At 35.6% G+C, this 14,572-nt stretch overlaps 3 protein-coding genes across 3 annotated transcripts; all 3 read left to right on the top strand.

The window, feature by feature from the left end:
- Positions 1-50: 50 nt before the first annotated feature.
- On the top strand, positions 51-5,733 carry LOC124441289. The gene is made up of 10 exons (XM_046991738.1): positions 51-211; positions 325-462; positions 2,312-2,488; positions 2,711-3,201; positions 3,288-3,388; positions 3,454-3,607; positions 3,673-3,736; positions 3,847-4,115; positions 4,843-4,999; positions 5,091-5,733. Exons 3-10 carry the CDS (start codon positions 2,314-2,316, stop codon positions 5,435-5,437), a joined length of 1,758 nt encoding a protein of 585 aa, XP_046847694.1. The 5' UTR covers positions 51-211; positions 325-462; positions 2,312-2,313; the 3' UTR covers positions 5,438-5,733.
- A 1,626-nt stretch (positions 5,734-7,359) lies between these two features.
- Positions 7,360-7,875, top strand: LOC124441700. Its single transcript, XM_046992167.1, has one exon. It carries the CDS (start codon positions 7,360-7,362, stop codon positions 7,873-7,875), a length of 516 nt encoding a protein of 171 aa, XP_046848123.1.
- Positions 7,876-10,285: 2,410 nt separating this feature from the next.
- On the top strand, positions 10,286-12,021 carry LOC124441291. Its single transcript, XM_046991739.1, has 4 exons — positions 10,286-10,858; positions 11,022-11,317; positions 11,480-11,725; positions 11,928-12,021. Exons 1-3 carry the CDS (start codon positions 10,555-10,557, stop codon positions 11,504-11,506), a joined length of 627 nt encoding a protein of 208 aa, XP_046847695.1. The 5' UTR covers positions 10,286-10,554; the 3' UTR covers positions 11,507-11,725; positions 11,928-12,021.
- Positions 12,022-14,572: the final 2,551 nt, after the last annotated feature.

The raw sequence follows: 14,572 nt of genomic DNA, 5'->3' as shown, positions 1-14,572 counted from the left end.
ATTGGTTTCGCTGCATGTCTTTCATGTTAGTTTGACTGTATTTCTATTTTATCAGTTATATGCGGTTCGTTCAATTTGACACTCAATGTTTTCGTAAAAAAATATTGGTTTTAAGGCTAATGGAAAGAGGAGCAGACGAATAAATAATTGAACTTTATGCGAAATAATCTTTATCTAATGATAATCAATAAATTTTTCATGTTTCACAAAGGTAAGTGTCGAAATGAGCGTGGATCATTTTTCGTACTGAGGGCAGTATTCATCCGCTTAAAGTTGTTGTAGTTGAACCAAACTATAATAATCATTCTGTGTCATTTTCCTCAGAAACTGTCTAACTGACGACACGAGATTATAGTGTTTACGACAAAGATACTTCTAATCATTAATAAACACAAGTATCATAACAAAAGGATTTAGTTAAAGGTTGGAATCTTCACCGTGAAATCACATTTCAACTGAAAGGTATGTCAATACTAAATAGAGATGATTGAGGACTTATTAGGGAAAAGGAAATGAAGATTTAAATACAATATTTCAAAAGAAAGTTTATAATCATACAAGGTTATAGTAGTTCAAGAAAACTATACCAGATGGCTTAGAGTTTTCTTTGTCAAAAAGAAGATCTGATAAACAGAAGAATCAAACTTGTGCTGTGTACACTTTGAAAGCGGACAAAAACCAAACCCTACGAGCTTTCTATTGCCATAAATCATGTAGATCAGAAAATAAATTTAACGCGTTGCTATAGACTCAAGCACAATTCAAACATCATAATGTGTTAGTAAATATATAGGACCTGTTTCATTCTTGACAACATTCCAAAACTGTGCACGAAAGAAATTTTTAAGTAGCTAACTGCCAAAGAATACATCTATGTGTAAATGCTGTTGGGAGAACTTCTACCAAATGAAATGTTTTATTTAATTTCCCATTAGAGATCTTGAAACTAGCGAAAGATTTAATGATAAATTGTATTATGTTTTTGATGATATTTTACGACGGAATCAAATGGAATGTTCATTTATACTATATATACTGACGATAAATTTTACTTTTAAAGAGAAATAAAAAAGGTTTTTAATATTTTCACCAGTATACAGTTGAAAGATAAGTTACTGTCTGTCCTACTGCAGAAACAATATACTAATAATGAAAGTATTACTAATAATGAAAGTAAATGATATAATAAATAGATAATATGGCTTTTAGACAATTTGGTGTGTTGCTTATCAATCATTAATTTTCCTCAAGTAGATGCCGTCTGTTCACAGTTAAAACAGTGTGACTTCTTTTTCATTTTAAGAAGACAGGCAACTTGAATATGACTATGAAACTCAGAGCAGAAGGCAGAAGGCATATTATAGTGTGAGGAATGATTTCATGTTTTTAACTCATAAGTTGATTAAAACTGGAGGTTTGCTTCAAGGTTGCGGTATGTTAGTTTAATTAGATATGTCAGTTGTCGATTTAATATAGTTTTAAATATTTACTAGTTGTAAATTGCTGGCGCAGTGTGCAAGCGTTGAGACGTATTGCATTTGTAGCGTTACTTTGCAATATATTTCGATTCTTATTTCTCAACAACATAGCACCATACTATTTTTTAAGTAAATACACTATGTTAGGTAAATGAAGCTTTGATTTGTAAATTGTTCATCAATCAAATCTATGGAGCAAAGAGATTCAGATATATATATATATGTATTCAGTTCCTCGACAATTGGAGGGGGAGCAATATTCATATATGCATGTTATCATCCGCAGAAAACAATTGGTTTGAAAGGAACTTAATATGTGGCAGGACATGAATTATGAATATTGCCCACCCTCCAATTATCGGGCCAAGTAGTAGCTAAAGCCTTGGATTTTGGAAATATTAAGAAGGTGATGCCTTATATATATTATTGTATACAATAGCCTGTATAATATACTATAGTCAGAATAATATTATCTAGCTACTAATCAGTGTAATAGTTAAGAAATAAAAGATGTTTGCTGTGTTTGCACAGGCTTATGCAAACCGAGGAGCCTTTTGGGGGGACTCAAGAGCAGATCAGTGCAAGCCAGTCATCGAAGATCGGGAGTTGCATTAGTTCAAGAATTTTAACAAGTCACCAGCGTCCCCAAGGTTTGCGTAAGCCAGTGCAAATACAAAAAAAAACATCTGTTATTACTTTTATAAAATAACAACAAAGCGAAACAGACAAATTGGTTGGATCGATTTAATGAAAACACGACTATCGATCGCACGTGTTTTACTGTATATTATTACAGATAACCACAATAAAAACGATTACCTTTCATCTTTTAGAGATGAGAAATTTGGTGATTTTGCAGTTTGTACAATGGCTGTACTTTGTTGTTCATGTTGTTGCAGCCTTAAACACGCAAGAGGAAATTAGCAAAAATCATATACTGCTCGATTTGAACAATGTCCAAGCTGTAGAACAACCGGACGAATGTCAAGAATCGAATGTCAGTTTTAAAGGTAAGATACATTTACAAAAATTCCATAATGAAAATTAAGTATAGTTGACCATAAATATGATGAATTTTTCCGAAAAAGGCAATTAAGTCGATTTACATCATTGATATTCGGTCAACCTCAATTTTATTACTATCTAGAGTTACAAACCTACATCTTATTTGTCTTTTGTAGCTGGTAATGGTTTTGTAATTTTTTCGATGAACGTTTTTTTTCACATTTTAGGAAAAAGTTTTAATCCGACACTGTCTCTAGATGAGCGGTGTGAACAAGGTCTACCATTGTCGGTTCGTTGGACTAACTATGGACCTTATAGCTCTTTGGTAAACTGTTCCAACAATGGTTCCAACAAAACTTTGTTAAAAGGAATAATCGCTGATGTCATTAATGATATGTTACCAACATGTTGTCACAAAGATTCCAAAGTAGTTTATGGTCGTTATATTCGAACGTTTGAAGAGCTCGTTAGTTTAGAATCGAAATACCAGCATGAAGACATAATGTTTCCAATCAGCTTTCAGAACACAGAAATTTCAGAATTCAAAGGACTTCCGGTGGTGCAATTACTGACAGCTCCTAAGACGACCTTGCTTGTACCAGAAATAAACAAAAAAGGAAAGATATTTGTTTTGTTTCGGACAGTTGCTCTAGCTTGGCCTATGTTGATATTTATATTTCTTGCTGCCATAATATCTGGCATGTCAATGTGGCTTTTGGTATGTGCCCTATAAGTGATTGCCGGCCACCATATACATAAAGGGAATGACAGAAGGAAGTTAAGATACATTAATTTTTATTTAAGGATCTCATTCGATTTACAAGACCGCTTGAATTTCCAACAAAATTCACAGATGGCGTATGGGAAGGATTTTGGTGGGCAGTCGTTACTATGACAACCGTGGGGTAAGAATTTGGATGATTATTGTAATAAACACCAAAGTGTTCGTTCTATATATTTGTTGCTTAAGGTACGGTGATCGCGCACCTCGTTTCTTCATTGGTCGAGTGTTCTGTATCATATGGATACTTATAGGAATGAGCATTATTGCAATCTTTACTGCTATGGTAACTGCATCTTTATATGCATCTATTCAGTATCAGCTAATCATACACGGATCAGTGGTAAGTCTGCTTACTGGCTTAAGAAGCTGTTTAACAAAAGATAAGATGAAATTCCGTGCATTTAGATGGGTACTGTTGGTGCTAGCCAAGAGGAAATGATAGGGACAGGAATGAACGCCAACGTAAAAAGTAAAAGCTTTCTGTACCATCCTACCATTTTTTAATAACTTTACCTTTTCTTTGCGGGACGTTACAAACTCAATACGCCAATATTCAACCGTCGAGAATTTATATTTCAGGATTCAAAACACCAAACGAAGTCATCGAAACTCTAGTGGAGAAATCAGAACTGGATATGGTTATCATGGACAGCTATCTTTTGTCATTCTATCATGAAATTATAAAGGAAAAACCAGTGAGAATTAAGGATCATCTGGAACAGCCAATCAACTACGGTTTTGTTTTAAGTAAAGGCTCCGAGAATTTTACACAATGTTTCAGGGCATACGTCAAAAACTATCCACAAAAAATATTCAAAAGCATACGAGATAACATTCACCCTCTGAAGGTAGGTTCATCAAGCCATCAATAGCATTAGTTTGTACAAGAGAGAAGAGTGGCTTTCTCGCCAGAGCCGTTCTTAGAAAGTTTATCAGGGTTGTGTATAATCCTTTCAACAGAATGGCCAACGAACTTGTACCGAATACATTGGAGCATTTGGAGGACAAAACCTCAATAATTTTCAAGCTCTACTAAATGACACCCCTTAATTGAAATGCGTTAATTTATTAATGAAGATCGCGGTAATCTATTTCAACTACATAGAAGTAATATTATGAAGACAGTCATGAACTATCATGCATTATCTACTTCATGTTAGTAATTTACTGACACTGTTCAAACTGCATGTTTACCGACTAACTGTCTTGCTCTTAATGTTACCCTTGATTTGTACCAAAATTTCAGTCTCTTAAGTCTTATTTAAGTTTAATCCAAACTATCCACAATGTTGTTGTTTAGTCGTCAAAATGCTTTTTTCTGCCGACTAATACAGTACTTTTACCGACTGCATTTCCAAAGAAAATTTTGTGGGGTGTGACACCCCGCCCGCCATACGTACGGCCTGGGCTCTCGCGACGTTTAGCTGCAATACAATGAAAAAGGAAGAACTTTGTGTGGCTCTTCCTAAAAATCCATGCATAGCATGCATAACAAATCGTACGAAACACTATGCATAGTTCATAATGTAAAATGGTTGAAATCAAACGAATCAAGTGTTATGAAATGTTGTGTAGAACCCGACAGACGAAACAAGTGAAGAACTCCTCGCATCTCAGGATTTACTTCGTGAAGGCACGTTCAAGAAAATCCTCGGCATCATGGCAGGAGTAATAGGCGCCATATTTATCGCTGGAATTGTTTGGGAGTTCATCATTTCTAAATTTTTATACAGTTAGTGAAGTGTCTTGTTTTGCTGGTGTTAGCATATGGACAATGACTTTCAAATGAAAAAAGTTAATTTTCATATTATTTTGATTAACAGAAAACGCGAATAATCAAAAGAAAAAAAACAGGTCTCGAATCCTTCAAGCATTGGTCGGTTCTCGTTTGGCACAATATACTAATAAACGCCGGGAAAATGAAATGCAACAAATTGAAGTGATAAGACAAAAAACGACAAAAATACGACAACTTATTGCAGACTTTGATGATTTTTACAAGACATGGTTCGAACAACTAAAACAAGTAACAGAAGATGACGAAATAGAGTGGGGAGATTTTGGTGAAAAATCAAAAGATAGCAACATGTTAACGATCGCATATGATGGTAACAAAAACGGGTCTCCTTCAAGCCTATTGGTAAATAATGATGACGTAGAACTTGGCTAAGAATCACGTGACATAAAAACCGTAAATCCTTCTTTAAAAATTTGACTCTTAACTATTATGGTAATACGATTTTGTAGACAGCGCCATAGCCAGCCCACACGTTTTGTCGTGCGGAGGTAAATATTTCGGTGTTGACTTACAGTAAAGACAACACATTTCTAAGAAACAAGTTGTGCCAATGATCTTAAATAACATATCATTAACTTAGACTTGCACGCCGGCCATGTCATTGATTGTACATTGGTGAATTAAGATAAATGTGGCCATAAGATAAATAAAATTTTTAAAGAGGTAAATTACAATTGCAATCATTAGCTCAAATCATTTTGCACTGGCTAATGCAAACACGGCTATAGACCAATCGGCGCACGCCTTTTATTGTTCTTATTTTATTCGCAGTTATAGTTTATAGCAATTACCTGTGATGGATTTCAAAATAGCAAATACCATGGTGAATGGTGATAATAACAATGTAATAGTTCTTAAAAGACCTGTTTTAACCATAACACTAACCCAACAATTCAAAGGAACTGTTATTTACAGCTAGAAAAAGACACTATGCATTTCGGCAGACTACTCATCAGGTGTCAACGTGTGCTAAATGAGAACCTCCAAATCATGCTATATTTATAATGTTACAAAAGGTCAATGTCACCCCTATTTTTAGAGATGACACTTAAAACAGAGACAGATTAAACACGTAATTCTTTTGCCGGCAAAGGACAGGATTAATCAATTTAATTAATACTGACTCCATGGCGCGTAGCTGGAATAACGAGAGACATTTTTAAATAATTTTAAAGTTTTCATCAGAATAAGCATTGGCACAGCGAGTGTTGCTTAAAAGATGTTTTCCAATCCCTGAATCACATAGAATCGGATTTTCACTTTTACACCTACGTTTTGGTAGTTGTGGTAAAGGAACAGTTTTATTCCTGACAGAAGCTGGTACATGCTGTTTTATTCTTTCCCTCAACCTTTGAGAAGTCCTACCTACATAGCGAGCATCACACTCACATTTAAACTCGTAGACTACATTGCTTGATATTTGAGCAGGGAGAGACTCTTTGGGAGTGGATGGAAGAATAGTTCTTTTTGAGAATATAAAGACCACATCATTGCATGCAAAAAAACAAACTCTCAGTGATATTTTTAGTTTCCTTCTCGATGTCATTAGAGGCCTTACCCATCCAGGGAAGTTTAAGGAAAACAGGGCGCTTGGCTGGCCCGAAAAGTTTATTACGTTCATTGTTAGTGGATAAGAAAAGTTTGTCTAGCAACTTTTCCGGATATCCATTTAACACAAAAATATTCTTCAGTGAGATAAGATCACTATCAATAAACTCTTTTGAGGATAATCTATGCGTTCGCTTTATCATACACTTCACTAAAGAAATCTTTTCTCTATGCGAAGGGAAAGAGTCAAAGCGTGTGTACAGACCAGCGAAAGTTGCTTTGCGATAAATGCTTGTTAAGAGCTGACCATTGCGTTTGTGTACGAGAACATCTAAAAAAGCTAATTGATTGTTTGACTCTAGTTCAGAGGTGTAATTTAGTGCAGGGTGAAGAGAGCAAAGTTTATTAAGAAAAAGTTAACGATTTTTATCGTTATGAAACAAAGAAAAGGTGTCATCCACATAACGCTTATACCACAGCACATCCGGACCATCTAAAGATGCAAGCATTTTGCATTCATGATAGCCAACAAAAATATTCGCAAAACAGAGAAGATTACAACAGCAAAATGCTAAATATTTTGAAAGACAACAATAAGTTCTGCGCGCTTGGAAAATTGCAGAGTGCGATAAAACTAGTACATTAGAAAGGAAATTGCAAACACTTCTTTTAAACTTGAAAATCAAACCAAATTAATGAAAATTTTTATAATTTAGTCCGCCCAAGGGGGAGAAGAGAGACCACGTATGTATGGTTTGCCAAAAATTCACAAGGAAGGCGCTCCACTTCGACCAATTCTAGCCATGATTAACTCAGCTCAACATGAGCTAGCCAAACAACTGTCAGTGGTACTTTCGCCCGTTTTGGAGAGGTTTTCAACATACGCTTTAAAAGACTCTTTTACTTTTACTGATGAGCTTAAACAACAAAATTTTTCAATTTATTCTAATCTAACGATGTGCTCTTTCGATGTAACTAGTCTCTTCACTAATGTGCCCTTGGAAGAAACCATTGAAATTTGTGCTCAAAATCTTTTTCACTCGGACACGACTTTGCCGGACATGTCTGAGAATGCCTTTAGAGAACTAATGATGGCTGCCACAAAGGGTGTGGAGTTTAGTTTTGATGACACCATGTATAAACAAATTGACGGGGTGGCTATGGGTTCTCCACTTGGACCGGTTCTTGCGAATATTTTTGTTGGCTATCATGAATGCAAAATGCTTGCATCTTCAGATTGTCCGGATGTGCTCTCTCATTAAAAAGGTAAACGCTTTTCTATCGCTCTTTATTCCCATGCTAGTATTGTAAAGACAAGGCTTGCATAGTCTCGTCTTCCTTCCTGTAACAATAAAAATGAATAGTAATATGACCGAAACTAATATCGTAATACTCTTAAAGCACGAAAGTTTATAGCAAAAAGCCATTATTCGAAACGAACTCGCCGCCAGCTAAACTATTGTAACATTCTTAAAAATTTCAGTAAAAATGGTTGTTGACCTTTGGTGGATCAGTGAATCAAGGCCAACTGACAGAGATATTCAGAAAATTTGCAATAAGGTAAAACACTATGGCAAGCCATTTCGGAAAAAAGGTGGTCGAGAAAAAAATCTCCGTTGAGAAAGCAAACCGATGTTGAGAAACACGTGTTTATCATTGAGAATTTGCAGATGGCAGTTCAGTAAAGCAAATATATTGTGAGAAAAAATTCCCGGTCGAGAAAAAAATCTCGGTCGAGAAAAAAATCTCGGTCGAGAAAAAAATCCCGGTCGAGAACATTGAGTTCTATAATAACTGGAGCGGCTATCTTTACTGGGGCGAGGTCGCCAAAAAAATGGCGGCCAACGGACGTATTTCCGCTGAAATGATCGCTTTGCAGAAAAATAATATTCTCGACCTCCCCCTGGTGTCTATAGTAAATTATAAAGAATTTTTCAAAAACAAACACGATATCACAGAATATGGATATCGTTAGTTCCATATTCTGTGACGATATCTTTTTTGGCATTTCTTTTATAATGCCAACAAATCGTTCAATTGTTGGATGTCGTAGTTTCCACAAAAGGAACATATCGCTTCTCACAGGTGAGGTAGTTGTTTGTTTTGTTAGTCCGTCAACGATTGAAAAGCAATTATACATGCTTGAAAAGCCATAAAATACATAATTTTTGATCATAATTTATCATCATTCCATAGATCGTAATTTTAAGACTGACTTGAACGCCAAATATACTGATGTTTTCCTGTTTTTGTCTATAAAATTCTGCATACTTTTCTGTCATTTGTTAATGCATGAAATCGTAAAATTTACCTATCTATTTGCAAAATAGTTTCCCTAAAGCAAAGACCCTGCACACATTTTGCTCTGTGAAAAGTATCAAGAAGAAATGATCAGCCCCAACAGTACCCATGATTTGGAGCAGAGCTTGTTATGTTCTATTTGCTGACAACATGCAGGGAAGACCAAGAGTAAAGATGACTGGAAGATGTTATTGACCAGGCAGAGTCTTAAAAAAGTGATAATGCTGTAAAGATAATTGATTTATTGTCTGCCTTATCCAGAGTTATTTAATTTGATCATGGTCAAATTCTATGGATGGAGACAATGGATTCACTAATGATGCCTTGAATGCTTTGAAGTAAAAGTTCATGAACCAAAAAAAGATGGCAAGAAGGTTGTTTGTTTTTGATGCTTAATTAAATGTCAATTCACAACATATAAAATGGAAAGGCCATAAAGTTTGTGTCTATGTAAACATTTGTACTGAGATTGATGATGACTTGATGCAGATGTGAAGCATTAAACTGAATAAGCCATTGGGTTTTATATAACATAATGTTTAAATCATGTCATATCTTTATCAAAATATTTTAGTTGAGTGTTGTTTAAATGTTACTAATATCTAATGCACTATACTAAAGCATTAAAGATTCAGTGATGAAACCTTTAAAATTACTGTACTGTATATCAAAATGTGCTACAACTTTACAAGTATTTGATGCAGTTGCACTTCAGAACATCACAAAAGGTTACTTAAAGTAATTTCTATACAATATTGTTTGTTTTCATTTACCAAACCTATGCAGACTTGAGTCTTTTGAAATTTCATGTGAAACTCAATTACAGAGAAATCCGTAAATATCAGAGATTTTATATGTACTTTTAAAAGAAACAAGTAAAATCCTACAATTGTGGCGAAAAAAGCCATTGCCCATTGCATGAAAAGAAGAAAAATAGCAATGATAACAAATTAAGCTAACTTCTCGTGAACCGTGGAGATGAACTATGATATACTTTTTGTATAGACTAAAGAGTTTAATCGATCAAACAAGTTTGACGCTGGTAAAGAAACGACATATCTGCATTCATAGATGTGTAGCCGACATATAGCTCTTTCGTCGATAGTTATAAATACATCCTCGTAGGAGCCGATAACTGGAAGCTAGGTTGACTCGCTGTTACGAATTGTAGGTTTTAACGTTTTCATCAAAAATTGCTTGCCAAATCCCAAATACACACGTACATTTTCCTCACTTTTTCCTCAGGAGGGAGTGGGAAATTGTGAAATTTTCGGAAAAGCGGTCAATTTCGGTAAATCTCAGCGGCAAAGGACGAAATCCGCCATTTTTTTGGCGTCATCAGATATCTAAGGCCGCGCTTGAGATAGCCGCTCCAGTTATTATAGAACTCAATGGTCGAGAACCAGTGCACGCACTAACTGAAGATTGGACATGAGGCAGACGGTGGCTGTCATGTAGCACTGCATATTTGGTACTAATATGAATTTGGCACTGCTTTTAACAACACAATCATCAGCACAATTCATCACCGCATTCAACTGAAATTTATTGATAAAAACAATAAAGCAATAAAGTCCTGTTGAGGGACTTACTCTCTATTCTCTGCGTGGTCTATTTTGAATGATAAATTTTAGTTGAATATGATGATGATTATTGTGATGACTGTTGTATTGAACGTGGTGCCCATATGTGGGTGCCCATTGTGGTGCCAAATTCACAGTAGCAATTGTAAGATGGATGCGAATGCGAGTAACGGGTCACCAAGAGCAGGTCAACTTATTAACAACATTTTAGCTCGAGTCGAAGAATTGTCAGAAGTTATTTCACCATGTCGTGAAAACTCTGAATTATCGTCTATAAACGAGGAAGTGGCGCGATCTTTTAATCGCGGAGGCCGAGGATACGACATAAATTTACAACAATCAACAGCAACGTCGAGCACAGGTACCAGTTTTGCCACCGTTTCGTCCATAGAACCAAGGCAATATTAAGGGGCCAAGTGGTCCTTTCATACGAGACATAGTCCTTTTGTCAGGGCCAAATGTAAACGCTGTCCCCCGCCAAAGCGCAAGAGTCAATCTAATGGAAAATGGTCATATTATTTTAGGCTTCCAGCTGATGAAAGAATGGAAGGGATATGAAGTAGAGATGCATGTGAGAAATGCGTTTGGTGACAAACTAAAAGATCACAATATAGATATTGAAATCGTAATGTCGGTCCACAATACATTGCATCCACCCTGTCTTGCACCGAACCAAACATTAAATGGCTTCATGGTGCACAAAGTGTTCAAAGATAAACCAATTTATGTCAGGCCATCAGTACAGATATTGGAACCATTAAGCAACAGAATCAACAAACCTGAACATTTGAATGATCGAGAGGACCTGTGTATTGTGCAGGTATGCTTGTCTTGTCTGCCTTTTCATTTTTTCAAATACATTCTGCTAGAAATAAATTTACGAATAGTCATTAAACATCATTTTTTATTGTTTGTCCTTTTTTTAACATTTTTTCGTTGTAAAGGAAGAATCATGATAATTTTTTATTTTCATATGTAATAGGATGACTCAAGTGATATGAGTTTCTAAGATCTGCGTTTACTAATGAACCTCCTTGCATGTCTTCATATCAACATCCTGGAGTTGAGGAACACAGTGAAATGGAAGTGACTAATAATCCACCTGCTGTCTAAGAAACCTCTTTGCCATCTGTTGGTACTATTTCAGACTGTTCTCACAACAATGGAAATGTTCAGAATGAAGTTCAACCAGAAGATCCAAATTCTGTTGATATGTCCAATATTTCTGGTATGTTTGTTAAAACATTTTGCATCAAAATGAAATCAAAGGTTTAAGCTGGATTGTTTGCCTTTTGTTATTTGTGATATTTACATCATAAAGTTCTACTACTGAAGATTTTGCTGTCACACATGTTTAATGAGTTATTGTTGAATTCATTTTGTTATTTGTAAATCAGTCTTTTTTTAACGGTATTCTTTTTCTTTTAAAGCTGTTGAAACTTCATCAGAAGTGCTTTTGGAAAATGAAAATCTGTCAACTCTTTTGGAAAGTGAAAATCTTCCAACAGGTAACATTGTGATACACCGATCAAGTCTTAAGCATAACATGATTGATGCATTTTCTGATGAAGAAATTTTAAATTCAATAGTTATAGTTAAAGTTATTGATGACAGAGGGCAAATGGAGAAAGGTGAAGGGCGTGGAGTATTTAGAGATATACTTACAGGGTTTTGGCAGGAATTCTTTGTATCTGCTACAGTAGGTGCCAATGAAAAAATTCCAGCTATCCGGCATGATTATCAGAGTGAGCAATGGAAAGCTATTGCTAGAGTGTTTGTGTATGGTTTTTCTCAAGAAAGGTATCTCCCTATCCAGCTCTCACCTGCTTTTATAACTGTGTGCTTGTTTGGTGAATCTTGCATTACTAAAGCATTTCTTTTGGAATCTTTTAAGGCATTTTTGTCAGTCAGTGAGCAAGAAATAGTTAATGAAGTAGTTAGTGGGAATATGAGCCCCCTTGATGATGATGTTATGGAATTTTTAAGTAGCTATCAATGTTTTACCACTCCCAGTGAAAACAATATTGAAAATATTATTTGGCAGTTAGCTCATAAAGAAATCATCCAAAAGCCCCATTATATTGCAAACTGCTGGACCCCAATCTTATCCTTGCTAAAAAGATACATGCCATTTCAGTCACTTGAAAATTTGGTCTCGCTATATAATGAGAAAAAACCTAATGTGAAGAAAGTTGTGAAGCTTCTTGATGCCCATCCTTATACAGATGCAGAAAGGGCATGCTTAGATCACCTGAAAAGATTTATAAGGTCCATTGAAGGAAATATTGGTACTTTTTTGCAGTTTACAACTGGAAGTAATGTACTGGTTTGCGACAAAATAAGCATTTCTTTCAATAAATTGGAAGGCTTAGGCAGGATCCTGTTGCACATACATGCACTCCTACTCTTGAAATTCCCAGCACATATCAAAGCTATAATGAACTTTCAGAGGACTTCTCAAACTTGCTGAGTAATAAAAATGCTTGGGCTTTTGACATTGTTTAAAATATTAAGCATTACATTAAATGTTATTGCTCCATAAACTTAAAACTTGTTCTATTTTGTTATGTTAAAATTTATTTTATAAAGACCAGAATTTTATTCAGGACTGTTACAGAGGAAGACATTTTAAAATATTGTTGTATCTTATATATAAATGAACTTTATCAAACAGGCTGGTTTTTTCTTGTTCTTTTTCTTATGTTGTGTTTTCTAAGTTTCTGATCAACTTTTTTCTATCACCATCACAAAATGTCGGTAAGTGTTTGTAATGCTGCACAATAGAAATTGATACCATAATTACCATCATTTGCCACTGGATTTGGAACAGTATTGTGGACAATGGACCACTGTTCAGGTGACAAAATAATTCTGCCCTCTGGGACTACAATGTTGTTATCTGTTTCAATGTCAGGAATATCTCCATCGAAGTTCACTCCATAAAATGTAAAGTCTGTAACAAGCTCATCCACTTGGTTGGGAATATTGCCAGAGTACCACAGTGCCATTGGTGACCTATGACCCATTGTTCTAAGTCCATGGTAGTTCCACTGACTTTCAAATTCTCGGAGTGATGCATTTATTCTAGGCAAGAACACTATCTCAAGAGCCAACAAATGTGCTTCATTATCTACATCCAGTAAACCACTATTTTCCATTGTAATAAACAAGTCCTTGTATAAAGCTCCCAGTACTCTATTCACTTCTCACCACAACCGTTCAATACGTTGGTTGTGAACACTGGTACCTGCAATAAAGCTTCCTCTTCCTGTGCCTCGAGTTGTAATCATGAACTTTGCAATCTCAACGTTTTCCACTCCGCGGTCTGCTCGAACACGTGAAGGAACGCCAAATTTTTCATTACCTTCGATAAAGAACTGTACAGCAGTAGTTGCTAAGTTGTTAGTAGAACATTTTAAATAAATGATAGCTCGACTGTAGCCATCTATACAACCGTGAACTACAAACCTCCACTGTATAAGTTTGTGGTTGGTATCAACGTGCCATAACTCATTTGAAGCAGCCACATTGTACATTCTTCTTTGGATAGTAACACGCTTTCTTACAGCCCTTCCCACAGGATCAAGTAAACGAAGGCATTCTCTCACTCTGTTCCTTTGTACAAAAATTAGACGAGCAACTAAGTCTCCTCGAATATAAGTTTCGCCAGCATATGGAGTTTGCTGTAGTATACTTTTTATAACTGATTTCAATTCGGCGTCAGTGATTTCAGAAAATGTTTGCGATATGTTTAGCTCTTGGCGGTAGTTGTACAGTGTCCTTTCGTTTATGCCCAGCGTTTCTGCGATTGATTTCCAATTCGTACCCGTTTCTCGTAATGTTTCTATTTGCTCTTTAGAAACAACATATTTAGGCCTTCCCCCAGTGAACTGTCGACTCAAAGTTAACCTATTATATGGAAGTTGTTCACGACATTGCGACTGCACTTCACTAACAAGGATGTGTAACTCTCTGACTAAATTCTCAAATAAACTCTTTAACTCTTCGTGGCCAAATTTGAATTCAATAACTGATTGAAGAGCAAAAACAACATGAAAATGTCCCTCTAACTTTC

This window comes from Xenia sp. Carnegie-2017, unplaced genomic scaffold, assembly GCF_021976095.1.
Source record: "Xenia sp. Carnegie-2017 unplaced genomic scaffold, XeniaSp_v1 HiC_scaffold_20, whole genome shotgun sequence".
NCBI lineage: Eukaryota > Metazoa > Cnidaria > Anthozoa > Malacalcyonacea > Xeniidae > Xenia > Xenia sp. Carnegie-2017.
The sequence above is the reverse complement of the archived record's forward strand: the minus strand, read 5'-3'. Positions and strand labels throughout refer to the sequence as shown.